At 43.1% G+C, this 26,733-nt stretch overlaps 1 protein-coding gene across 6 annotated transcripts in view; it reads right to left on the reverse strand.

Moving 5' to 3' along the window:
* LOC135196141 (protein MTO1 homolog, mitochondrial-like) overlaps positions 1–26,733 on the reverse strand; it is a 126,279-nt gene that overhangs the window by 77,202 nt on the left and 22,344 nt on the right. For 5 of the 6 annotated variants that reach the window (XM_064222685.1, XM_064222686.1, XM_064222683.1 and 2 more), the window contains exons 2-5: positions 23,700–23,899; positions 5,432–5,550; positions 4,644–4,821; positions 4,222–4,437 (exon numbers count right to left, since the gene is read on the reverse strand). In XM_064222685.1, the coding sequence (XP_064078755.1) occupies positions 4,222–4,437; positions 4,644–4,821; positions 5,432–5,550; positions 23,700–23,895 (709 nt within the window). In that variant the 5' untranslated portion in view covers positions 23,896–23,899. The remainder of the gene's footprint in view (positions 1–4,221; positions 4,438–4,643; positions 4,822–5,431; positions 5,551–23,699; positions 23,900–26,733) is intronic. The other variant, XM_064222688.1, reaches the window with a different exon arrangement.

A 26,733-nucleotide genomic window follows, 5' to 3' on the forward strand; every position in this document is an offset into this window, starting at 1 on the left:
ATTACAGGCCTACTGGTTCAGGGTACTTGTGGAAGACGCATTCTTTGTGCAAAGGAGAGAACAAGCAGTTACCCTAAGTGTCAGGAGAGAACGCCCATCGAAAAGGTAAGACGTTCTTTAAAAACTTAGAAAATCTGTTACCTTTTGGGAAAGAGAGAGAAGTGTGGAAATATTCTCTTTACGTAAATACTTTGAAAAGAGTGAGTGTGTGTCTATATAACTATTATCTTTATTACAGATGGGTCCGATTCCATGGTTGATTAGGAATGGAATTCTCTAATTGACTAATACTAGACAGTGTGACTTGTTTGGGTTTGAGAGTGTAACCTTAGTCCGGAAGGTAGAATGTTATCTTATTGGTTTTCTTTATGGGCAGATTTGGGTATTTGTGCCATTATGACTTGTTAATAATTTTGTTCTTTGTATAACCAATTGCTTTGGGAAATAAACGATATTTTTTGTATATTTACGCAGTCTTAATAAGCCTCGTGACATCTTACAGACAGGGCACCGTTGGCAACAGGTAAGAGTTCCCCCCCAGTTTGTGTAGTTTATTGGGAATAGAGGGGGGGGTAATAGTATATAATATATATATATATATGATATATATATATATATATATAATATATATATATATATATATATATATATATATAATCTATATATATATAATATACTATAATAATATATATATATATATATATATATATAATATATAATATATATATATATTATCATATATATACTATGTAACATGTACACACATACACATACAGTGCACATATATCAAGATTTATATATGTATGCACATATTATATATATTTTAATATTGTATATATATATATATATATATATATATATATATATATATATATATATATATACGTATATATATATATATATATATATATATATATATATATATATATATATATATATATATATATATATACACAGTAGTAGTAGTATTTGTTGTTGTCAAAATAATCATTAACTTAGCAAATCTTTTGCTACTAATAATGATTTATTGAAAGAAAACAATGTTCTGTTATTCATATCCCTTTTCCTCCCACGAGCAACCAGATTTGCTGAACAGCAGCACCAATATGCAGTAAATATGCCTTGCTGTTGAATTTCTCAGTTCCAGAGGTCTTTTGTTCCTCACAATGTTTGACTGCGGAACTTCTGAGGATGTTGTGCACTTAAAACTTCAAAAGTTCAAGAGATGATGCAATGCATTTTAATCACTTTTATCTATTTTTTAACTTGTTAATTTATTTGTTCTTTTTTAACGAGTGAGTTCTCTACTTTCTTTACTTCCCTCTACCTTCTGTTACTTCTTTCAAATGAACACATATTCTTTGGAAGCCCATGTGGGCTTGTTTCATATGAATAGGGTTTTCATGTTCTAAATACATGTAATAATAATAATTAGATAATACAAATAAAATTAACCCCATTGTCAGGTACAAATTGTAAAAATCTTCTGTGAGCCCCTGATATTTTATCAATCCCTGCAAATATCTCCCTTTCAAAAGCAAAATATATTTCTTATATATATTATACCCACCATTTGCTTTTGAGTTCACTATGGCCACCGCTACACACGCACACATGAAACATAGAGAGGTGGCCAGCAGTGAGGAGAAAATCAGAATTAGCAGGCTGCTCACTATCTAATCAGTAACCTTATACAATATGTTATGTGCATTTAATTTTTATCCTATCATGGTTTCTGTTGGTTGAGACTTCTGCATGCAGGGGTTTTGAAAACCAGATAAAGGAAACTATTCCATCATAATAATAATAATAATAATAATAATAATAATAATTAAACTGGAAAACCCCAGGTCCCGATGAAGTCCATGGATACTGGCTCAAAAACTTCAAGGCCCTACACCCACGAATAGCAGAACAACTCCAGCTTTGTATCTCAAATCACCAAGCACCCAAATGGATGACCACAGGAAGAACATCCTTAGTACAAAAAGACAAGAGTAAGGGAAATATAGCCAGTAATTACAGGCCTATCACCTGCCTACCAATAATGTGGAAGTTACTAACAGGTATCATCAGTGAAAGGCTATACAACTACCTAGAGGAGACAAACACCATCCCCTACCAACAGAAAGGCTGCAGAAGGAAGTGTAGGGGCACAAAAGACCAGCTCCTGATAGACAAAATGTAATGAAGAACAGTAGGAGAAGGAAAAACCAACCTAAGCATGGCATGGATAGACTATAAGAAAGCCTTCGACATGATACCACACACATGGCTAATAGAATGCCTGAAAATATATGGGGCAGAGGAAAATACCATCAGCTTCCTCAAAAATACAATGCGCAACTGAAATACAATACTTACAAGCTCTGGAATAAGACTAGCAGAGGTTAATATCAGAAGAGGGATCTTCCAGGGCGACTCACTGTCCCCACTACTCTTCGTAGTAGCCATGATTCCCATGACAAAAGTACTACAGAAGATGGATGCCGGGTACCAACTCAAGAAAAGAGGCAACAAAATCAACCATCTGATGTTCATGGACGACATCAAGCTGTATGGTAAGAGCATCAAGGAAATAGATACCCTAATCCAGACTGTAAGGATTGTATCTGGGGACATCAGAATGGAGTTTGGAATAGAAAAATGCGCCTTAGTCAACATACAAAAAGGCAAAGTAACGAGAACTGAAGGGATAAAGCTACCAGATGGGAGCAACATCAAACACATAGATGAGACAGGATACAAATACCTGGGAATAATGGAAGGAGGAGATATAAAACACCAAGAGATGAAGGACACGATCAGGAAAGAATATATGCAGAGACTCAAGGCGATACTCAAGTCAAAACTCAACGCCGGAAATATGATAAAAGCCATAAAACACATGGGCAGTGCCAGTAATCAGATACAGCGCAGGAATAGTGGAATGGACGAAGGCAGAACTCCGCAGCATAGATCAGAAAACCAGGAAACAAATGACAATACACAAAGCACTACACCCAAGAGCAAATACGGACAGACTATACATAACACGGAAAGGAAGGAGGGAGAGGACTACTAAGTATAGAGGACTGCGTCAACATTGAAAACAGAGCACTGGGGCAATATCTGAACCCAACCAGTGAAGACGAGTGGCTAAAGAGTGCATGGGAAGAAGACTAATAAAAGTAGACGAAGACCCAGAAATATACAGAGACAGGAGAAAGACAGAAAGAACAGAGGACTGGCACAACAAACCAATGCACGGACAATACATGAGACAGACTAAAGAACTAGCCAGCGATGACAATTGGCAATGGCTACAGAGGGGAGAGCTAAAGAAGGAAACTGAAGGAATGATAACAGCGGCACAAGATCAGGCCCTAAGAACCAGATATGTTCAAAGTACGATAGACGGAAATAACATCTCTACCATATGTAGGAAGTGCAATACGAAAAATGAAACCATAAACCACATAGCAAGTGAATGCCCGGCACTTGCACAGAACCAGTACAAAAAGAGGCATGATTCAGTGGCAAAAGCCCTCCACTGGAGCCTGTGCAAGAAACATCAGCTACCTTGCAGTAATAAGTGGTACGAGCACCAACCTGAGGAGTGATAGAAAACGATCAGGCAAAGATCCTCTGGACTCATGGTATCAGAACGGATAGGGTGATACGTGCAAATAGACCCAGCACGTGACGTTGATTGACAAAGTCAAGAAGAAAGTATCAACTTCAATTGATGTCGCAATACCATGGGACACCAGAGTTTGAAGAGAAAGAGAGGGAAAAAATGGATAAGATATCAAGATCTGAAATAGAAATAAGAGAAGGATATGGGATATGCCAGTGGAAATCGTACCCATAATCATAGGAGCACTAGGCACGATCCCAAGATCCCTGAAAAGGAATCTAGAAAAACTAGAGGCTGAAGTAGCTACAGGTCTCATGCAGAAGAGTGTGATCTTAGAAACGGCACACATAGTAAGAAAAGTGATGGACTCCTAAGGAGGCAGGATGCAACCCGGAACCCACACTATAAATACCACCCAGTCGAATTGGAGGACTGTGATAGAGCACAAAAAAAAAAAAAAAAAAAAAAAAAAAAAAAAAAAAAAAAAAAAAAATAATAATAATAATAATAATAATAATAATAACCCAATTTTTAAATTAAGCATCTTCAATGGTATACGGTACTACAATTTCACAATTGCGCAGTATCAAATTCTAACTTACCTGTTTTTAATCTTCCTAATTTAAACTGAAGTCTTTCTAGTGTTTTTGCCAAGCCTACAGCAGATGCATCACCCATCCTGCCAGCAGGACGGACATCTAAACCAATGTTAATGGATCCTCTCAAAAATGTGCCTGTTGTTATCACAATACTCCGGCACGAAATTTCCTGCCCATCTTCAAGTATTACTCCTTGACACCTCACTTGATTACCATTCCCTAAAAGATTGGACTTTTAAAATATTAACTCTAGCACCTTAGTTTCACCGCTCCTTAAGGATGACTGGCCATCTTTATAAATAATGCTTTTTATAACATTATAACTAGTGCTAATCTGTACTTCATGAAAATGGTATACAATACAGTTTACTTTTTAGTCAGTAAGGTTCTACATTTAAATCTCTGAAATCATTCATGAAAAGTACCTTCCTTAGAAGAATCAGACACTTTAGGTTCTCCCAACATTAGGTTCTCTACAGATCCTTCTATGATAGAGAGATTAGGGGTCTTGAATAGCTCAGACTGCATGTGTTTTTTGTAAAGCCGACGGTCAATCTGAGCACGAGGCCCCCACACTGCTGGCCCTTTTCGTTTATTCAGCACCTAGTAAAAGTTGGTAATAACAGTAAAAATGTACAAAATTATATCAAAATTATATAACTTTGAATAAGATTTTACTCTTAAAAGTTCTAGTTCATTTTTTGTACATGATTCTTATGAATAACCATGATTTTTACTAAAGCCATCAAAATGTGATAACTTCACTTAATTTTTTTCACCATAAGTAAATCTCCATCTTGCTCCAGACTAAGCATAACTGAAAATGAATATATACTATACTTATTTACAAGGGATTGCCTTACAGCATCTAAACTTATATGCACTTACTATTCAGGAAAACTATACATCAAAAGTTAATTTACACAATATCACAATGACATACAGTATATTTCAAAATCAATGAGAAATATAGTACGTAAACATACATACGTATACTACTGTAGTAACAAAAACTAATTCACCCTATACAACCTAAAAAAATATTAAACCAAATCAGGTGGCACTCTACTGTGTTGAAAGCAACTCCACACAGTCACACTGCTGTTCCTTAGTTAATCAAGACGTCAACATAGTACATGCTTCCTTGCCTCCACCATGCAAGTACGTACATGTACAACAAGTGGCAATACATAACAATCTTTTTATACTGTACCTTATAATGGACCCCGGATAAATCACACACACGACCACACAGGCCATCCAGTGCATCAACTTCTTTCATCAAATGGCCTTTTCCAATGCCACCAAAAGATGGGTTGCAGGACATCTCACCTTCAAGAACAGATTATAAATAAGTTAAATATTACTAATAGTACATGTACTGTAGTGTCAGTAAATTAAGGAGTGCTATATACACCTTGAATCTTTAATAAAATAAATGTTTCCTAGTATATACAGTGCCTATGCATTAAAAAAAAGAATAACTTATGTCCACATTTCTCTCATCATTTCCAATGAAATCCTTCAGTCCAGCCTTATAAGAATGATTAAATGTGGGTCAGCAATCTGGTTGAAATATCTAATCAATAATAATAATAACAATAATATGTTATTGTTATTATACAATTAAGTTTGTTCATACTTACCTGGCAGATATATATATAGCTGTATTTTCTGAAGTCCGACAGAATTTCAAAACTCGCGGCACACGCAGTGGGCGGCCAGGTGGTAGTACCCATTCCCGCCGCTGGGAGGCGGATATCAGGAACCATTCCCATTTTCTATTCATATTTTATTAATGCCACTGTCTCCTGAGGGGAGGAGGGCGGGCAATTTAATTATATATATCTGCCAGGTAAGTATGAACAAACTTAATTGTATAATAACAATAACATTTTGTTCATAGCCACTTACCATGGACAGTATATTATATATAGCTGAATCCCACCTTCGGATGGTGGGAAGAGACAGAATAGGATTTTTTAGGAAACTTAAATTAAGTAGATGATATACATCTTGGTTCCTCACCTGTTAGCAAAGTAGACTCTGTGATTACTGTCACTTAAGGCTGCTTTTGCTTAAATCAGAGTTGCCAGCCAGGTGGAGACCTGTAGTGCTGGTGCACTCTGGATGATCTGTCAACGGGTACGAGACCTCAACGTGACAAGACCATCGAGCCATACATATGAGGGCAACGAAGCAACTGACCACCAACTGACCAACTATTCAAAAAACCCCTTAAAACTAACTAAAGGATGGGAGATCTTCACATAAGACTCACCACAACCTAAAAAACACAACAATAAAACTAACCTAAGCCTAACTAAGGGATAGGGAAAGAGCTACTTCCGGACCCCAAGACTGTGTCCGCAGAAACGTATGGCCCCAGTGAATTACAGTCGTCATAAATCGTTCTCACATCCCTTAGGTAATGTGAGGCGAAGACGGAGTTACTCCTCCAAAAGGTGCAATCAAGAATGTCCTTGATTGACATATTCTTTGGAAGGCAAGAGAGGTAGCGACAGCTCGAACTTCGTGAGCTTTCACTCGTAAGAGGCTCAAATCAGTCTTCTGGAAAGATGAATGAGCCTCCTTAATGACGTCCCTCAGAAAGGTAACTCTGGTCTCTTCACAGAGCACCAGAGATTACCTGAGGGACCTCTTACCTCTTTTGTTCTATGTACATAGAACTTGAGAGCCCTGACCGGGCACAGGGCTCTCTCTGGTTCTTGGCCCACCAGACTTGACATACCCTTGATCTCGAAAGTTTTCGGCCAAGGATTCGAAGGATTTTCATTCTTCACCAAGAAAGTTGGGTTCAAAGAGCAGACAGCATTGTCTCCTTTGAATCCCACTAAATTACTAAACGCTTGAATCTCACTAACTCTCTTAGCCGTCGCAAGAGAAGTTAGGAAAAGAGCCTTCCTTGTCAAGTTTCGAAGAGACGCTGCCTGAAGAGGTTCGAAAGGGCTTGACATAAGGAACTTAAGAACCACGTCAAGGTTCCATGAAGGAGGTCTCATTTGAGGAATCTTCTAAGTCTCTAAAGATTTTAAAAGATCATGAATGTCCTTGTTGTCCAGAAAGGTCAAGGCCTCTGTGCCTAAAAACCGCTGACAACATGCTTTTATATCCCTTGATGGTAGGGACCGCTAATTTCTGCACATTCTGAGAAAGAGCAGAAAATCAGCTATCTGGTTCACAGAGGTCGAGGAAGAGGAAACTCCCTCCTTTTTACACCATGCCCTGAAGGAAGCCCACTTCGATTGGTAAACAGCTCTTGTGGAAGCACGTCTTGCATTTGCGATTGCTCTCGCAGCTGCTTTCGAAAAACCTCTCGCTCTGGCCAACTTTTCGATAGTCTGAACGCAGTCAGACCCAGAGCGGAGAGGTTTTGGTGAAACCTTTCGAAGTGAGGCTGTTTGAGTAGATCTTTCCTCCAGGGCAATGTCCTTGGAAAGTCTACAAGGAAGACATGACCTCTGTGAACCATTCTCCCCCCCCATCTCGCTGGCCACATCAGAGCGATCAGGGTCAACCTCGTCCCTTCTGAGGCCGCAAACTTCCTCATGACTTCCCCCAAAATCTTGAATGGTGGGAAGGCGTACAGATCTAGACCCCGTCCAATTCCAAAGCAACGCGTCTACAGCGATCGCTTCTGGATCCATGACCGGGGAGCAATAAAGAGGAAGTCTCTTGGTCCTTGACGTCGCGAATAAGTCGACCAGAGGACGTCCCCACAACCTCCAAAGGTCTCGACACACGTCTTTGTTTAAGGTCCATTCCGTCGGTAGAATTTGTTCCCGACGACTGAGAAGATCGGCCCTGATGTTTTGCACTCCTGCAATGAACCTCGTCAGGATTGTCACCTTTCTTCTCTTCGCCCACAGCAGAATCTCCCTCGCCAGGAAAAACAAAGTTCTGGAGTGTGTTCCTCCCTGATTTTTCAAATAAGCGAGTGCTGTGGTATTGTCTGAGTTTACCTGAACAATCGTTTGTTCTTCAAAACTCCTTTCGGAAGAACTGCAGTAGACAGAAAGATTGCTGCAAGCTCTTTGGACATTTATGTGCCATTGCTACCTGTTACCCCTCCCCAGGAGCTTGACACTTCCTTCCACCCTCCTAGTGGTTGCTCCCCAGCCCGTGATGGAAGCGTCGGAGAACAACACTAGGTCGGGGCTCAGAAGACTTAGGGACACGCCCTCCTGTAGCTTCTGAGGGTCGAACCACCATCTTAGATGGTTCTTTATAGGAAGAGATATTCTCAATATGGCATTGAGATCGTCTCCTTTGGCCTTCCACTCGTCCGCAAGGAAAAACTGGAGAGGCCTGAGGTGCAGTCTTCCCAAGGAAACAAACCTTTCTAGCGAGGAAATGGTTCCCAGCAGACTCATCCATTCCCTCGCCGAGCAAGTCTCTTTCCCTAAGAAGGCCGAGATCTTTTTCTAAACCTAGCCGCTGACGTTCCTGGGACGGAAACGCTCGAAAAAGCCACTGAATCCATCTGAATCCCCAGATACACGATGGACTGTGTCGGGGTCAGATGCGACTTTTCGAGGTTGACAAGAAGTCCCAGGGACTTTGCTAGGGCTAAAGTGACCTGCAAGTCCTTCAGACACTTTTCTCTCGACGACGCTCTGATCAGCCAGTCGTCGAGGTACAGGGAAACCTTATCCCCGAAGAGTGTAGCCACCTCGCCACATTCTTCATGACTACGGTGAACACCATTGGAGCCGTGGTCAGGGCCGAAACACATAGCTCTGAACTGCCACACTTTTTGTCTAAGACAAACCTTAGATACTTTCTTGAAAGAGGGTGGATCGGGATGTGAAAGTACGCGTCCTGCAAGTCTAAGGACACCATCCAGTCGCCCGGTCCCTCAAGGCTCCCAGAACAGAATGAGGCGTCTCCATCGTGAATTTGGTCTTTTCCACGAAAAGATTGAGCCTGCTTACATCTAGAACTGGACGCCAACCTGACGACTGCTTCGGTACTAGGAAAATCCTGTTGTAAAAACCTGGAGACCCCACCCCAGGTCCGCGACTTGTTCCACCGCTCTTTTCTCGATCATTTGTTGAAGAAGATCGAAATAACACTTGCTCTTCTCTCCCTGATAGGATGGAGAAAGGTCTCTTGGAGTCGTAGGAAAGAGGAGGAAGATCTAAAAACAGGGTTCTTGTACCCCTGCTCCAACGATCTTGAGGGACCAAGAGTCCGTGTCCCTCTCTCTCCACGCTCCCGCAAAAACTTCAGTCTGGCTCCGACTGGTGTCTGAAGGACATGCTTCTCACTTGGAAGGCTTTGATTTAAAGGAAGCTCTTCCTCGTGAAAACCCTCTCCCTCGAGGAGCTGCTCTCGAGGGGGGAGCCCCACGAAAGGGCTTAACCTTCTTCGGCGGTCGAACCGAAGCTGAAGAGTTGAAAAGGTACTGCCGAACGTCTTGTAGACGGGCTAAGAGGTCCTGCGTTGCCTTCTCTTGCAAACTGCTAGTCAGGTCCTTTACTAAAGTCTGGGGGAAGAGATGGTTCGAAAGAGAGAAAAAAGCAAATCCGCTTTCTGAGCTGGAAGTAACTGAACGAGCTGTGAAATTGCACAGCAAAGCTCTCTTCTTCAATAAGGCCGTTCCAAAATGAGAGACGATCTCCTCCGAACCATCCACCCTGACGGCTTTGTCCATACATGCTAACACGCTGGACAGCTCCCCCAGACAGAGATTCTGGGCTTCTCGCTTGCAGATCCAGAATCTCCCAAGCACCAGTCAAGGAAGTTGAAAACTTCAAGAGTCCAGAGCAGACCCTTCAAATAGATGGTCCGTCTCCGTAGAGGTCCAGGTCACTTTAGCAGTGGATAAAAGAGACCTCCTCTGCGAATCCACCAAGCTGGAGAAATCTCCTTGAGCTGAAGAAGGGATACGAACCCCCACTTCTTCTTTGGTTCTATACCAAATACCCCCTTTTCCGCTGAGTCTAGCTGGAGGCAATGCGAAAGTCGTCTTGCCTTGATCTCTCCTTCGTACCATCCAATCTTGGAGTTTCTTGAACGCCCGTTTAGTGGAGAGCGAAGTTTTCATCTCAACAAACTCCGGAGTTTTACCAGTCTTAGAGGATGAAAACTGCGAAGGAGGAGACTTGGGAGCTGCAGGCTGAAACTTGTCCTCGAAGGACGAACGCAACAGCCGCACGAGAACTTTATAATCTGAGATTGAAGGGGCAGCAGAAGCGTTTTCCCTCTTCCAAACCGAGTCAGCAGAAACACTCAGCCTTCCCTTCTTCTCTAACGGAAGAGGAGACCGCCTGTCCGGAGAGGGCGTACGAATGTCGGGTCTTGTCTTAATCAAAGGACCCTATCCTTACTGGATGAAGCCTTATTTCGGCTGTCTCTTTGTGGCGCTTACCACTTGAAGCAGGTAGAGCCGTCCTGACGTAGGACGAGCGTCCTTAGCGACACCGAGGGCAGCCTCACTTGCCAGAGAACGCGTCCTTACGTTTATTACACGAAAGGGAAGACATGTTAGCCGGAATACGTGCATGTGCGCGCAAACTAGCGTCTTGGGGTACGACTTCTTGGTCGGAGTCCCCAAAAGCGTCTTGAAGAGCGTCCTGAACGTCCTGTCGAGCGTCCTGCCGAGCGTCCTGCCAAGCGTCCTGCCGAGCGTCCTGCCGAGCGTCCTGTCGAGCGTCCTGACGAGCGTCCTGACGAACGTCCTGCCGAGCGTCCTGCCAAGCGTCCTGCCGAGCGTCCTGACAAGCGTCCTGTCGAGCGTCCTGCCGAACATCCTGCCAAGCGTCCTGCCAAGAAAAGGTCCTGCCTAGCGTCCTGCCGAGCGTCCTGACGAGGCGGTCCTGTCGAACGTCGTGCTGAGCGTCCTGCCGAACGTCCTCAAAAGCGTCTTGACGCAACGTCTTCCTAGAGGACGAACGAGATCGGCGAATCGCCGAAGGAGACGCGATCGGCGAACGAGACGAAGTAGGAGAGGGAGAAGGAGACTGCTTCGTCCTCTTGACGGGCAGTCTAAGGTCCTTCCTCCGCTTAGGCTCGACTGCTGCTGGGCGAGTCCTCTGAGCCATAAGCGTCGATAGCTGGTCTGAAGGACAAAAGCATGTTCTTCGTTGGAGAGGAAACGAACAGAGGAAGCAGGACTGATCCTGCGAGAAGACGAGGGGCGAGGGGACGCCTCCTTCCTTTTCACAGGTACAGCTACCTGCTTCTCAGGGAGATGCGCCTGTGCACGCAACCCAGCGTCCTCATCGGAGAGATAACCCCTTTTCTGAGGCGGAAAAAAAGCGTCATACGCATCCTCCGATGAAAGCGGCGATACAGGACGTGAAGCGTCCTCAACACGAAACGTCCTTTTCAGAGGGACGGAGAGTCTCTCCGAGCGCTCCACCCTTGCGCGGGGAGGACGCTTCGGGAGGACGAAAAGCACTCTTCAGGACGCGCGCTCGTGCGCGCTCCTTGGCAGCCTGGGACTTTGCAACAAGGCCTGCCGAAGGGACGCCAGATCGGTGGGGAGCCCCCGTAACCCTCTTGCGGCTTTCGACATACCCTCTCCCTGAGTCTTGGGAGTCCGATAGAGGTGCTAGGCCTAGAGGCATTATGGGGCCGATCTGACGCCCCCTCCACACACTAGGGGCACGATCACACACTTGCACCGAGCCAGTTTCCAACGGCTTTCACTTTGGTCTCCAGAGTGCGTAGAGGACTCCAAAATAAGAGAGAGAGCATTAGCTTCTCCCGACACAGAATCAGAGCCCGAAGGCAACACAGGTTTAGGAGATGCAAAACTCTACAGGTGTTAATACAGGAGAGATATTAGCCTTACCTTTGGTAGAACCACTCCTGGAGGAAGACCTCCTGATCCTATCGCGTTCCAATTTAAGGCGATAGGACTCATATACTCTCCAATCATCATCGGTTCAATCTCTCACATTCATTGCACCGATTTATCCACCACCAAAAACAATTCAATGCCCCCTACAACCTCATACATACTGTGTGGGGGTCTACCGATGCTTTCGGTAGCCTCACCTTACAATCAGTCCTCACACACACTCTGAAACTCACAGCACTTGATCCAGACATCACGTTTACAGAAAAGCCAATCCAAAGTCAAAAAACGGTCCACTATCGCGCATGCCAATTCAACAATCCAATTCAATACCAAAAAACCAATTAGATACTAAAAGCGAGTCAAATCCAAAAAATCCGAGCAGAGGTCTGTAAACAGTTGTTTACCGGACCGGCGACAGAAAAAAAATATGAATAGAAAATGGGAATGCGGTTTTTTCCTGGTATATCCGCCCTCCCCAGCGGCCGGGAATGGGTACTACCACCTGGGCCGCCCAACTGCGTGTGCCGCGAGTTTTGAAATTCTGTCGGACTTCAGAAAATACAGCTATATATATATCTGTCAGGTAAGTGGCATGAACAAAAATAATAATAATAATAATAATAATAATAATAATAATAATATAATAATAATAATAATAATAATAATAATAATAATAATATTATTATTATTATTATTATTATTATTATTATTAAATGTGGCGCCGTGGAGGAGTGGGTTAGGTCCTCAATGGACTTAAGTCAAGTTAAGCAACATTGGGGCTGGTCAGTCGTTGGATGGGTGACCGCTCTCCTCGGCGTTGATTCCTTGGGAAAGGATCTTTACCATATTTCCCCAGTCTACTCAGCTGTAAATGAGTACCTATCCCTGATGGGGTAGGGTCCAGCTATGGGTTAAATAGCAAAACTCAGCAATGATGGAAAGAAATGAAGGAATAAACAACAACGACGTAAATGGAACCTCTGGCAACAGAGGAGCTTCGTCCGGCAACCAGGTATTCAACCCAATTGAAGGGGAAGACGGTCAGGTACTTGGAGGTCGTCATCCAGCAACTGATCACCACAACGAAAGTAATCAACAGCCTGAGATTGGAGCTACAGAAGCAAAAAGGAAGAAATGGACAAGAGAAGAAAATAAGGAATATGGAGATGCTACATCAGAAGCAACCCGACGGAGGAGAGGATAAAGAAGAAGATTGGTCAACATCTGGAATGAGAGGAATAACACCCCCCAAACAGAGCAGAGGCTGGCAGACCAAGCAAGAAACATAAAGAAAAACAACTGGCTCTCCCCAACAGAAAGAGAAGAACTGGAAAGGGAAATGTCACACGACAACGAATTACACGAAGACGAACTGAGAGACGATGCCACAGAAGACGACAGGGAGGATGAGGTATCAAACAACGACACACGAAGAAACACCGACGAAGTAACAGAGAGGACGGAATGGGTAGAAAAGATTAGACAATGGATGGAGCCAGATACAGAGAGAACAAAGATCCCCTCCATGAAAGCCTACAACACAAGAAATTAAGGGAGAAAACAAGTGAGGTCAATGAAATAATGGGCATAATACACACCACCAGTATCACAGAAACAAATAACTTGGTATATGCAGGAGCAAGATTAGTAGCAGAACTGATGGGGATTCGAACACCAACACCACCAGCACAACCAACCAAACAAAAACCAAAACAGCAACCTCCTTGGAAAAGGCGCCTGGAAAAGCAAATCAGGTGATGAGATCTGACTGAAAACTGAAAGAGATGGCAGAAAAAAGGCTAAGAAGCAAGAAAACAAGGAGGAACTCAACGAGAAATACAAAGTACAAGAGAGGGGACTAAAAAACAACACAATAGAAGATGTAAAACAGAGGCTTAAGGCCAAAGCACATAAGATCCAACGGTACATGAACGGGAATAAGGGAGTACCAACAGAACCAAAACTATTCGGTAACAACAGAAAAGACTATACAGCCACTAAGAGGGGAAAACAACCACCAGAAATTCCTGAAGCCGAACCAAGTAAGGGACTCTGGGAAACATATGGAGCAATCCGGTATCACACAACAAACATGCAACATGGCTCCAGGAAGTCAAGGAAGAAGAAACAGGGAGAATAAAACAAAGATTTACAGAGATCACGACAGACACAGTCAGACACCAACTAAGAAAAATGCCAAACTGGAAAGCCCCAGTCCCGATGAAGTCCATGGATACTGGCTCAAAAACTTCAAGGCCCTACACCCACGAATAGCAGAACAACTCCAGCATTGTATCTCAAATCACCATGCACCCAAATGGATGACCACAGGAAGAACATCCTTAGTACAAAAGACAAGAGTAAGGGAAATATAGCCAGTAACTACAGGCCTATCACCTGCCTACCAATAATGTGGAAGTTACTAACAGGTATCATCAGTGAAAGGCTATACAATTACCTAGAGGAGACAAACACCATCCCCCACCAACAGAAAGGCTGCAGAAGGAAGTGTAGGGGCACAAAAGACCAGCTCCTGATAGACAAAATGGTAATGAAGAACAGTAGGAGAAGGAAAAAACCAACCTAAGCATGGCATGGATAGACTATAAGAAAGCCTTCGACATGATACCACACACATGGCTAATAGAATGCCTGAAAATATATGGGGCAGAGGAAAACACCATCAGCTTCCTCAAAAATACAATGCGCAACTGGAATACAATACTTACAAGCTCTGGAATAAGTCTAGCAGAGGTTAATATCAGAAGAGGGATCTTCCAGGGCGACTCACTGTCCCCACTACTCTTCGTAGTAGCCATGATTCCCATGACAAAAGTACTACAGAAGATGGATGCCGGGTACCAACTCAAGAAAAGAGGCAACAGAATCAACCATCTGATGTTCATGGACGACATCAAGCTGTATGGTAAGAGCATCAAGGAAATAGATACCCTAATCCAGACTGTAAGGATTGTATCTGGGGACATCAGGATGGAGTTTGGTATAGAAAAATGCGCCTTAGTCAACATACAAAAAGGCAAATTAATGAGAACTGAAGGGATAAAGCTACCAGATGGGAGCAACATCAAACACATAGATGAGACAGGATACAAATACCTGGGAATAATGGAAGGAGGGGATATAAAACACCAAGAGATGAAGGACACGATCAGGAAAGAATATATGCAGAGACTCAAGGCGATACTCAAGTCAAAACTCAATGGAGGAAATATGATCAAAGCCATAAACACATGGGCAGTGCCAGTAATCAGATACAGCGCAGGAATAGTGGAATGGACGAAGGCAGAACTCCGCAGCATAGATCAGAAAACCAGGAAACATATGACAATACACAAAGCACTACACCCAAGAGCAAATACGGACAGACTATACATAACACGAAAGGAAGGAGGGAGAGGACTACTAAGTATAGAGGACTGCGTCAACACCCAGAACAGAGCACTGGGGCAATATCTGAAAACCAGTGAAGACGAGTGGCTAAAGAGTGCATGGGAAGAAGGACTAATAAAAGTAGACGAAGACCCAGAAATATACAGAGACAGGAGAATGACAAGACAGAACGAGGAATGCACAACAAACCAATGCACGGATTATACATGAGACAGACTAAAGAACTAGCCACGATGACACATGGCAATGGCTACAGAGGGGGAGAGCTAAAGAAGGAAACTGAAGGAATGATAACAGCGGCACAAGATCAGGCTCTAAGAACCAGATATGTTCAAAGAACGATAGATGGAAATAACATCTCTCCCATATGTAGGAAGTGCAATATGAAAAATGAAACCATAAACCACATAGCAAGCGAATGCCCGGCACTTCCACAGAACCAGTACAAAAAGAGGCATGATTCAGTGGCAAAAGCCCTCCACTGGAGCCTGTGCAAGAAACATCAGCTACCTTGCAGTAATAAGTGGTACGAGCACCAACCTGAGGGAGTGATAGAAAACGATCACGCAAAGATCCTCTGGGACTATGGTATCAGGACGAATAGGGTGATACATGCAAACAGACCAGACGTGACGTTGATTGACAAAGTCAAGAAGAAAGTATCACAATACCATGGGACACCAGAGTTGAAGAGAGAGAGGGGGAGGTGGATAAGTATCAAGATCTGAAAATAGAAATAAGAAGGATATGGGATATGCCAGTGGAAATCGTACCCATAATCATAGGAGCACTAGGCACGATCCCAAGATCCCTAAAAAGGAATCTAGAAAAACTAGAGGCTGAAGTAGCTCCAGGACTCATGCAGAGAGTGTGATCCTAGAAACGGCACACATAGTAAGAAAAGTGATGGACTCCTAAGGAGGCAGGATGCAACCCGGAACCCCACACTATAAATACCCACCCAGTCGAATTGGAGGACTGTGATAGAGCAAAAAAAAAAAATAATAATAATAATAATAATAATAATAATAATAATAATAATAACACATAGATGAGATAGATAAGACTGGATACAAATACCTGGGAATAATGGAAGGAGGGGGATATAAAACACCAAGAGATGAAGGACACGATCAGGAAAGAATATATGCAGAGACTCAAGGCGATACTCAAGTCAAAACTCAACGCCAGAAATATGATAAAAACCATAAACACATGGACGAAGGCAGAATTCCGCAGCATAGATCAGAAAACCAGGAAACATATGACAATACACAAAGCACTACACCCAAGAGCAAATACGGAAAGACTATACATAACACGAAAGGAAGGAGGGAGAGGACAGAGCACTGGAGCAATATCTGAAAACCAGTGAAGATGAGTGGCTAAAGAGTACATGGGAAGAAGGACTAATAAAAGTAGATGAAGACCCAGAAATATACAGAGACAGGAGAATGACAGACAGAACAGAGGACTGGCACAACAAACCAATGCACGGACAATACATGAGACAGACTAAAGAACTAGCCAGCGATGACAATTGGCAATGGCTACAGAGGGGAGAGCTAAAGAAGGAAACTGAAGGAATGATAACAGTGGCACAAGATCAGGCCCTAAGAACTAGATATGTTCAAAGAACGATAGATGGAAATAACATCTCTCCCATATGTAGGAAGTGCAATAAAAAAAATGAAACCATAAACCACATAGCAAGCGAATGCCCGGCACTTCCACAGAACCAGTACAAAAAGAGGCATGATTCAGTGGCAAAAGCCCTCCACTGGAGCCTGTGCAAGAAACATCAGTTACCTTGCAGTAATAAGTGGTACGAGCACCAACCTGAGGGAGTGATAGAAAACGATCAGGCAAAGATCCTCTGGGACTATGGTATCAGAACAGATAGGGTGATACATGCAAATAGACCAGACGTGACGTTGATTGACAAAGTCTAGAAGAAAGTATCACTCATTGATGTCGCAATACCATGGGACACCAGAGTTGAAGAGAAAGAGACGGAAAAAACGGATAAGTATCAAGATCTGAAAATAGAAATAAGAAGGATATGGCATATGCCGGTGGAAATTGTACCCATAATTATAGGAGCACTAGGCACAATCCCAAGATCCCTGAAAAGGAATCTAGAAAAACTAGAGGCTGAAGTAGCTCCAGGACTCATGCAGAAGAGTGTGATCCTAGAAACGGCACATATAGTAAGATAAAGTGATGGACTCCTAAGGAGGCAGGATGCAAACCGGAACCCCACACTATAAACACCACCCAGTCAAATTGGAGGACTGTGATAGAGCAAAAAAAATATATATATATATATAATAATAATAATAATACAGTGAGTCCTCGGGTTACGCCGGTCTCGATTTACGCTGTTTCGTGGTTACGAACGCGCCCCCATAAAAATATAAAAAATAATATTATGCGTCGTTCTGTCTTACGCGGTTTAGCGTCGTAAGCGACGTAAACAAACGCGAACTAGTTTCGGGCGCACGGCGGAAGAATACGCTTTGTGGGGGAGAGGACGGCGTCGCTTCCCTACGCTCATTCCTTGCCCATACGCCATTTTGGTTGTTTATGCTGCCTCTCTCTCCCTCGTGTTGTATCGTTTTTGTAACTTTTTGCCCTTTGTTATGGCTCCCAAGCGCAAGGCAGACTCTTCTGATGGTAGTGCATCGAAGAAAAGAAAGGCCATCACCATGGAAGTTAAAGTGGACATTATAAAGCGATCTGAGAAGGGAGAAACGCCAACAAACATTGGCCGGTCGCTTGGCCTTAGTCGTTCGACTGTTGCTACCATTATCAAAGATAAAGAGCACATCGTTGAACATGTGAAAGGATCTGCTCCTATGAAAGCGACAGTGATAACCAAGCAGCGTAGTGATCTAATCATTGAAATGGAAAGGTTATTGGCGCTTTGGTTGGAAGACCAAAATCAACGGCGCATCCCAGTCAGCCTTATGGTGATTCAGGAGAAGACGAAAAGATTGTTTGAAGCGTTGAAAAAAGGAAAAGGGGAGGGAAGTGAAAGTGAAGAGTTTGTGGCTAGTAGGGGTTGGTTTATGCGATTTAAGGCTCGGGCCAATTACCATAAACTTAAAGTGCAAGGTGAAGCTTCTAGTGGGGATGAGAAAGCAGCGAGTGAATTTCCTAAAGCGTTGTCTGAGATAATTAAGGAGGGGGGTTAGTCTGCTCACCAAGTGTTTAACGTGGATGAGACAGGTTTGTTTTGGAAGCGTATGCCTAACCGCACATACATCGCCAAGGAGGAGAAGTCAGCACCCGGTCATAAAGCCAGCAAGGAGAGGCTAACTTTACTTCTTGAGGGTAATGCTGCTGGTGACTTCAAACTGAAGCCCTTGTTGGTGTATCAGGCTGAAAATCCAAGGGCACTCAAGGGAATTTGGAAGGGTCAACTACCAGTAATTTGGAAGTCAAACAAGAAGGCATGGGTGACACTTGCGGTGTTTGAGGACTGGTTCGTAAACCATTTTGTGCCAAGTGTGGAGCAGTATTGCGCCTCCAAGGGTATCCCCTTTAAGGTGTTGCTAGTGCTGGACAATGCCCCTGGACACCCTGCCCAGCTGGGAGACTTTAACCCTAATGTCAAGGTGGTTTACCTTCCACCTAATACCACGGCCCTTTTACAGCCTATGGACCAAGGAGTGATTGCTTCGTTCAAGGCCTACTACCTACGAAGGACAATTGCTATGGCTTTACAGGCAACTGAAACCAAGAAGGACTTGACTCTGAAGGACTTTTGGAAATCCTACAACATCCTTGATGCTGTAAAGAACATTGCTGATTCCTGGGAGGAGGTTAAGCAAACAAACATGAATGGTGTCTGGAAAAAAATTTGTCCTCAATTTGTGAATGATTTCCATGGGTTTGAGGGCACAGTTCAGCAGTTGTAAAGAACGTTGTTGCCCTGAGTAAGGAAATCAATTTGGAGATGGAGGTTGATGATGTTACAGAGCTGCTGGAGTCATGACGAGGAGTTATCTGCTGAGGACCTGATACAACTGGAGAAGCAGATCATAGAGGAAGAAGAAGAAGCACCCACCCCAGAGCCTAAGGCTTTCACAAGGCAGGACTTGGCAAGAGGTTTTGCAGAGTTGCAGCAAGTGTTGGCAACTTTTGAGGCTCAGGATCCCAACTTGGACAGGTTCACTAGGGTTTCCAGAGGCATCATGGATTTGATGCAGTGTTACAAGGAGATCTTGGATGAGAAGAGGTTGCTCTCTGTTCAGACTAACCTGGAGCAGTATTTTAAGAAGGTAGAGAGGCCTGCAAGAGATCCTGTACCCTCTACCTCAGCTGCCTCTGCTAATCCAGACTCGCCTGCCCAACAATCTCCAGCACCTTCTGAATGTTCTGCTAACCCAGACTCACCTGCCCCACAATCTCCAGCACCTTCTGAATGTTCTGCCTCACTTCCAGACTCACCTGCCCCAGCATCTCCAGCACCTTCTGTAGGTTCTGCCTCACCTCCAGACTCACCTGCCCCAGCATCTCCAGTATGTTCTGCCTCACCTCAAGACTCACCTGCCCCAGCATCTTCTGGAGGTTCTGCTTCTCTTCACTAACCTCCCCCAGTCTCTCCAGCACCGCAGCTTCCTCTCCAGTGTGCATGCCAACCCAATTAATAAAGGTAAGGAATTGTTCTCTCTTAGTTATTGATACGTATTTACATTAAATCATGTGGTATTTTTTTATATTCCGACTGACGCTGAAAATCGTGTTACGACGCATCTTAAGAACGTATCAGCATCGTAACTCGAGGACCCCCTGTAATATTCTGTTGAAAAGTATGGCTGCATTGTGCAAATTGACTTTATATCATGCTTTTCAATTTTTCTTATAATACACCTTGCATGCATGCCAATATGTATGTATTGATCAATAATTAGCCAATATTCATATTTTGGTGGGTTTAAACAGCATTTCTAAAGCAGAATTTTATTCTAAAATGAGCAGGTTACTGAAATATGGTGTTGTAAATCCGTAGAGTTCAGTGGTGTCTTATCTTGGATGTGTTTATACTAGTATAGATGGATTCTTGGTTTTCTTGGTACTTTTTCTGCAATTTTTCTATCGTTAGTCATCTCCTGGACTGTTGAGATAGATCTGGAACACAGGGTGCATGTGGCTTTATTTATAATAAGCTTTAAGGTAGTCTAATTCTCATTGGTTTCCTTGAGCAATTCCCCTTGGGTGGAGCCTTCTCTCATGCAACCGGAGTACACGCTAGAGAGTGCAGTACTATTAGGAGGATTGCTGCCCACAGATGGATGCACCTGATTAATTCATTCATCCGGGGTGTCAGTGGGTGCCACCCTTTGTGCTGATGCTGGGAGGAGGAAGGTCTCCTGTGTGGTATTGAGACTAGGCTTCTCTCTGCATAGGGCTTCCAAGGAGGCATAGGCAGCGACTGACCATCACTGACTACACCATGTGAACATGAAAAATTACTCCATCCTATCAAATATAATGCCCTGAATCAATGGGAAGCTCATTTAGAGTAACAGATCAGAGAGAAACAGCTGAGGACCTAACCAGTTACTAAATGGAGAAGCTGACAAAACATGCATACCTTCAACTCAAGTCTTACATGTATAATCCTCTTTAGCTGTTTCTACAACCAAACACGCTCCCTCCGTTAGCTATCACTTACTGCATTTCATTCAGCTAGGATTCATATATAATTATCCAATCCTAACCTTTCCCTCAGCAAAACCAAGCATGGGGGTCTATGAATATTAATAAAATAGAAGAACATCCAAAAATAAACCAACAGAAAACCAAGTAAATTAACAATCTGTCGACCTTCTGCTACCACCAACAACAGAAGTAGACTGACCTGCTACAAGTGTTTGTACCTATCAGTCCCCTTGTGGGGGGTTGTTGGGGAAGTAAATCTAAGGATAGAGAACCGATATTCATAGAAAACTGAGTGTTTTTGTTTTTTGTTTTTATCTGTTAAACTAACGCTGGCGTGGAAGTGAAAGCTATTCAATAAAACATGTTTAAAAGAAGGTCTGTTTCCAGCATATTATTATTATTATATTATGTATTAGTAGTAGTAGTATAATAATAGCAGGTGTCTAATTTTCAATGACAATTACTAAACTTTCTCAAGTAAGAGATTTGTATAATAGTAACTTACCCAGTATAATTACATAGCTAAGAGTTTCACTCACTTGGCAGCTAAAACGTTCAAATTCCTGGGTTGTGCTAATTTGTTTTGGGTAGGTGACTTGCCCCACCCACTTTCAGGGGAAAGAGAACAACAACTTAGCAAAGAGCTTTAATTTGTTTCTGCTGGCTGATGGCTGTACTTCAGTTGTTGGCAGCAGCTTTAATTTTTGAAGTTTGTTGCTTTTCCAGTTGCTTTCATCACCAATCGGTGAAGTATTCTTCTATTGACAGCCTTTCAGCATATTTAGATAGTGACAGGTGTTCTTTATTGAGAACTTTATCAAGTTATTACATTTTTATCCGACTTTGACTTGTTACTGGATTTCCACGATGTCGAATGCAATTTCATCTAGCTTTAATTATGGCAGGAAAGGCTGCAATAAGCAACTGACTAACGAATTGTACGATTCGTATGCAATGTGTGTAGAATGTGAGGGACAAGTTTGCTCTGTTGACTTAAGGTGTCAAGAGTGTGAAGATTGGGACATTCATAAGTGGAAACTTTGCAATCTGATTTAAAGAAATTAGCTAGGGACAAGAAGAGGAAAGCAACTCCTAGGGTGGAGAGTGAATACCATATAGTCTTTAGCTAGCTATGAATCCTCTATTGCCAAATCTGACTCTAATGTTCCTGTGATTTCAATGACCCCCCTTCTGACCTCTTTGACAATTCCATCCTCTCCTTATCCCGGCTCCCAACTTCCAAACCCAACCCCATTGCCAGCTTCAAAACAGAGATTGATAAAAAGGTTTGAATTAATGGTGGAGACCATGGCCCAATTGGGATCATCATTAAAGGTCCTTATGGACAAAAAAAAAAAAAAAAAAAAAAAAAAAAAAAAAAAAAAAAAAAAAAAAAAAAAAAAAAAAAAAATGTTTCTGAGCACCCAGTAGCACATAGTGCTAGTGAAGTGTTAGTGAAGGAGGTGGCTGCTAGTCCCACCAGTTCTCCTAGGCAAACGTCTCTGACATACTCCCCAAAACCTGGGTTAAGCCAAACTGGTAGCCTAATGGAGGTTGGTGGGGTCTACCCACAAGTAGTCACGCCCTTGGTTCAGCCTGTTGACATATCCCAGGTTGCAGCCAAGAGCCGTGGATGTGTATTGTCTGTTGAGTTCCAAGGAGTCAAGTCCCAGGTGTCAATTATGTTTCAGAGACAAATCATGCCCATTGAAAAGGCATGGAGTGGATGTGTCACACTCTCCTCCTGTGCCTTGTAAGAGGATTAAGGATCTTGTGCACCCTTCATGTAGTCACTGGGACAGTCCGGATCATTTTTCCTTGAACCATCTTCCAGCAGAGACTCAGCCTTCAGCACCCAAGTGCCCTTCTTCCGGTAAGAGCTCCACATTCTCCAGGATTGTTTTTCCTCTGGAGTAAGCAGTAGGCAGCCCCCAATTACAGGCGGCCTTGGTTATCGGCGATCCGGTTTTATGGTGTTTGCCTAGCAATGAAGATAACTGGATTTTCAGTACCAATTCCCAGTTAGCGGCACTGCTGATTCCCGATTATCGATGCCAATAACCGGGGATTGGCACAATTATCACTGATTTCCAGTTATCAGCAATTTTTGGTTATGGTCACGCCATTGGGAATGAAACCCTGGCCGATAACCACCATCAGCCAGCAAAAACAAACTGAAGCTCTTTGCTTATATGTTCTTCTCTTGCCCCTGAAATGGGCAGGGAACGTCACCTACCCAAAACAAATTAGCACGATCCACAAATTTCCAAATTTTAGCTGTCAAGTGAGTGAATTTCTTAGCTATGTAATTACTTGGTGTTACTTATATAACTGAATTAGAAAACTATATTATTTTTATTATTGTTATTATTATTATTGATTTAATTCTTATCATTAGTATTTTATTATTATGTATTAATTTTATTTTATTTTTATTTATTATTTTCAGTTTTATTATTAATTATGACCAGTGAAGACGGTTTTAATGCCAGTTGTTTTACAGAGGACTGAAAAAGTTAATCCAGTGTTTCATTGCTGTTCGGTAAGAAATTCAAATGACTGTACGTACCTATAGTGGACTTCTTATGGGTAATCAAGAGGGTCCTGGCTCCCATCCTAGCAGCTGCTGCACAGGCTTCGGTGCCTGCATGGCCCCCTCCAACAACAACAACATCAAAAGCATTTTGTTTGGTGCAAAGAGACTGGAAAAGTACATGATGCTTCTTTATTGTGGATATTTTTCTACATAAACAATGCATCGCCATGCCTCTGAAAGAGAAACAAATAAGATTTTCAGTTCATTTTCAAATCAAATCTAACTGATGAACATTTTCCTTTGCCATTCATTTGGACAATTATATGAGTTATTGTTCTCATTTAAAAGAGAAAAAATAAACCATCACTAGATAAACACTTATACCTTACGAACTATTTTTAATAGCCTGCACACTTAATTACATGGTATATAACAATTACAGTAACTTACTTCCATGTAATAATACTGCTACCAAGTCATCACTGAAGGTGCTTCTAATATAACCAAGAAACATGAGAACAATGATAAGGCTAAGACCAGCCCAAGAAGACCTGAGCCTCCTGATTCTTCTCAGTCAGGGAAAGTGTCACTTTAAATGAACTTTCAAAATGTTGATGGGAACCTATGGCCAGGCTAGGATGCTAATATAAATCATACGAAATCAGGATAGAATAATACAGATTAGGTCAGGTTAGATTACGTATTGATCTCCTCTAACCAACCTTTGAGATATAGGTCTCATTGCTAGCAGTAGTACCTCGAGATACGAAAGGCTCAACTTATGAAAAATCCAAGTTACGAAAGCAAAGACGAAAAATTTTACAGCTCTACATACGAAAAGTTTCAAGATACGAAAGGTTTCTGAAAGTCCGAGATTCGCCCCATAACAATTTTGAAACTCGCGCCGCACGCTGCCATCTTAGTTATCGTAGACTCGCCACCATCCTCCTGCTCTCCCATTGGTTCCTGATGCTAGCCAAGCCATGAGATCCTTCTCTCTGATTGGACAGCATCCCTCCCATCATGCATCTTCTATACGTACGTGTTGGCGTGCCTTAGCTCGGCCACTTCGCACCCGAAACTTTATCGTATGCATTCGGCATTCGTTCGCTCCAACGATTTCGTTTAGTAACGTAAATTCGTTAGTGATTTCATTGCAGTACATATTATCGTGTTGTGCGAAGACTGTATTATTACGTATTTGTGTAACTTTACGTAAATTAACGTAGTCATGGGTCCCAAGAAAGTTGAAATTCACGGAAAGAAGCGCATGCTGTCTCTGGAGACAAAGATGGAGATCATAAAGAAGTACGAAGCTGGTATGCGATTGAGTGTGATCGCAAAGAAATACGGCCGTAATCCGTCGACAATAGGCACCATCCTTAAACAGAAGGATGCCAACAAAGCAACTACACCATCGAAGGGCATCACTATTTTGTCCAGCAAGAGGAGCCATGTGCACGACGAGATGGAACGGCTGCTCCTCGTCTGGATAAAAGACAAAGAAATCGCTGGCGATACAGTAACGGAGACGGCAATCGCTCACAAGGCCAGTGCTATTTTCGGCGATTTGATTGCGCAGGCGGAAGACGACGGAGGGGAGGGACTTCAACGCAAACCCCAGAGTTCAAGGCTTCGCATGGCTGGTTCGAGAAATTCCGTAAACGGACTGGCATCCATTCGGTGGTGCGTCATGGGGAGGCTGCCAGCTCGGACACGAAAGCGGCCGAAACATTTAAGAAGACTTTCGATGAGATGATGACCAAGGAAGGCTACAGTTCTCAGCAGGTTTTCAACTGTGATGAGATTGGCCTTTTTTGGAAAAAAATGCCTCGTCGGACGTACATCACGGAGGAAGAGAAGAAGCTACCCGGGCATAAGCCTATGAAAGACAGGCTTACGCTCACACTTTGTTCGAACGCCAGTGGGGATTGAAAGGTGAAGCCCCCACTGGTGTATCACTCCGAGACTCCTCGAGCCTTCAAGGCCCACAAAGTGTTGAAGGAGAAGCTTCCAGTGATGTGGAGGGCTAATGCAAAAGCCTGGGTAACGAGGCTTTTGTTCACCGAGTGGGTAAATCTGTGCTTCGGCCCGACTGTGAAGAGTTTTTTGCAAGAGAAGCGCCTCCCCCTGAAATGTCTGCTGGTGTTGGACAATGCCCCTGCCCACCCTCCTGGCTTCGAGGAAGATATCCTAGTGGAGTATTCCTTCGTTAAGATTCTTTTTCTTCCGCCCAACACCACCCCTCTCCTCCAGCCCATGGACCAGCAAGTGATAGCGAACTTTAAGAAGATGTACACGAAACATCTTTTCAAAAGATGTTTCGACATCACAGATACCACAAACCTCACCTTGCGTGAATTTTGGAAGGAGCATTTTGACATCGTCATATGCATCCGACTCATCGACCAAGCATGGCAGGAGGTTTCGAGGCGAACCTTGAATTCCTCGAGGAGGAAACTCTGGCCTGATGCCGTATCCGACCGAGACTTCGAGGGATTCGACGTGGGCGAAGCTGGTGCTGCTGAGTCCGAAACAGTCGACGATCCCGAAACTGTTTTGGAACCAGATCTTGACGAGATCGTTGCACTCGGCAAGTCCATGGGGCTGGTCGTCGACGAGGACGACATCAACGACCTTCTCAAGGAGCACCAAGAGGAGCTTACGACGGATGACCTGAAGGAGTTGGAGGCCATGCAACATAACGTCGTTCAAGAGGAGTTCTCCAGCAGCGGCGATGAAGAGGAGGAGCCTATGACAACGGCAGAAATTAAGGAGGTCTTAGCCGCTTTTCATAAAGTGCATATTTCATAGAAAAAAAGACACCCCGAAAAGGCTCACACAGGTCGTATGCTTGCACAGTTCGATGACGTTTGCCTGAGTCATTTCAGGAACATTGTCAAAAGCAGGCAGAAGCAATCTTCCTTGGATAGTTATTATTTAAAGAGGCCTTCAGCATTAGCAGGAGTAAGCAAAAAGGAAGAACCAGGTGATAAAAAACAGAAAGTTGAAAGCAAAAAGGAAGAACCAAGTGATGAAAAACAGAACGTCGAAAGTGGTGATGAAG

This window comes from Macrobrachium nipponense, chromosome 17 (assembly GCF_015104395.2).
Source record: "Macrobrachium nipponense isolate FS-2020 chromosome 17, ASM1510439v2, whole genome shotgun sequence".
NCBI lineage: Eukaryota > Metazoa > Arthropoda > Malacostraca > Decapoda > Palaemonidae > Macrobrachium > Macrobrachium nipponense.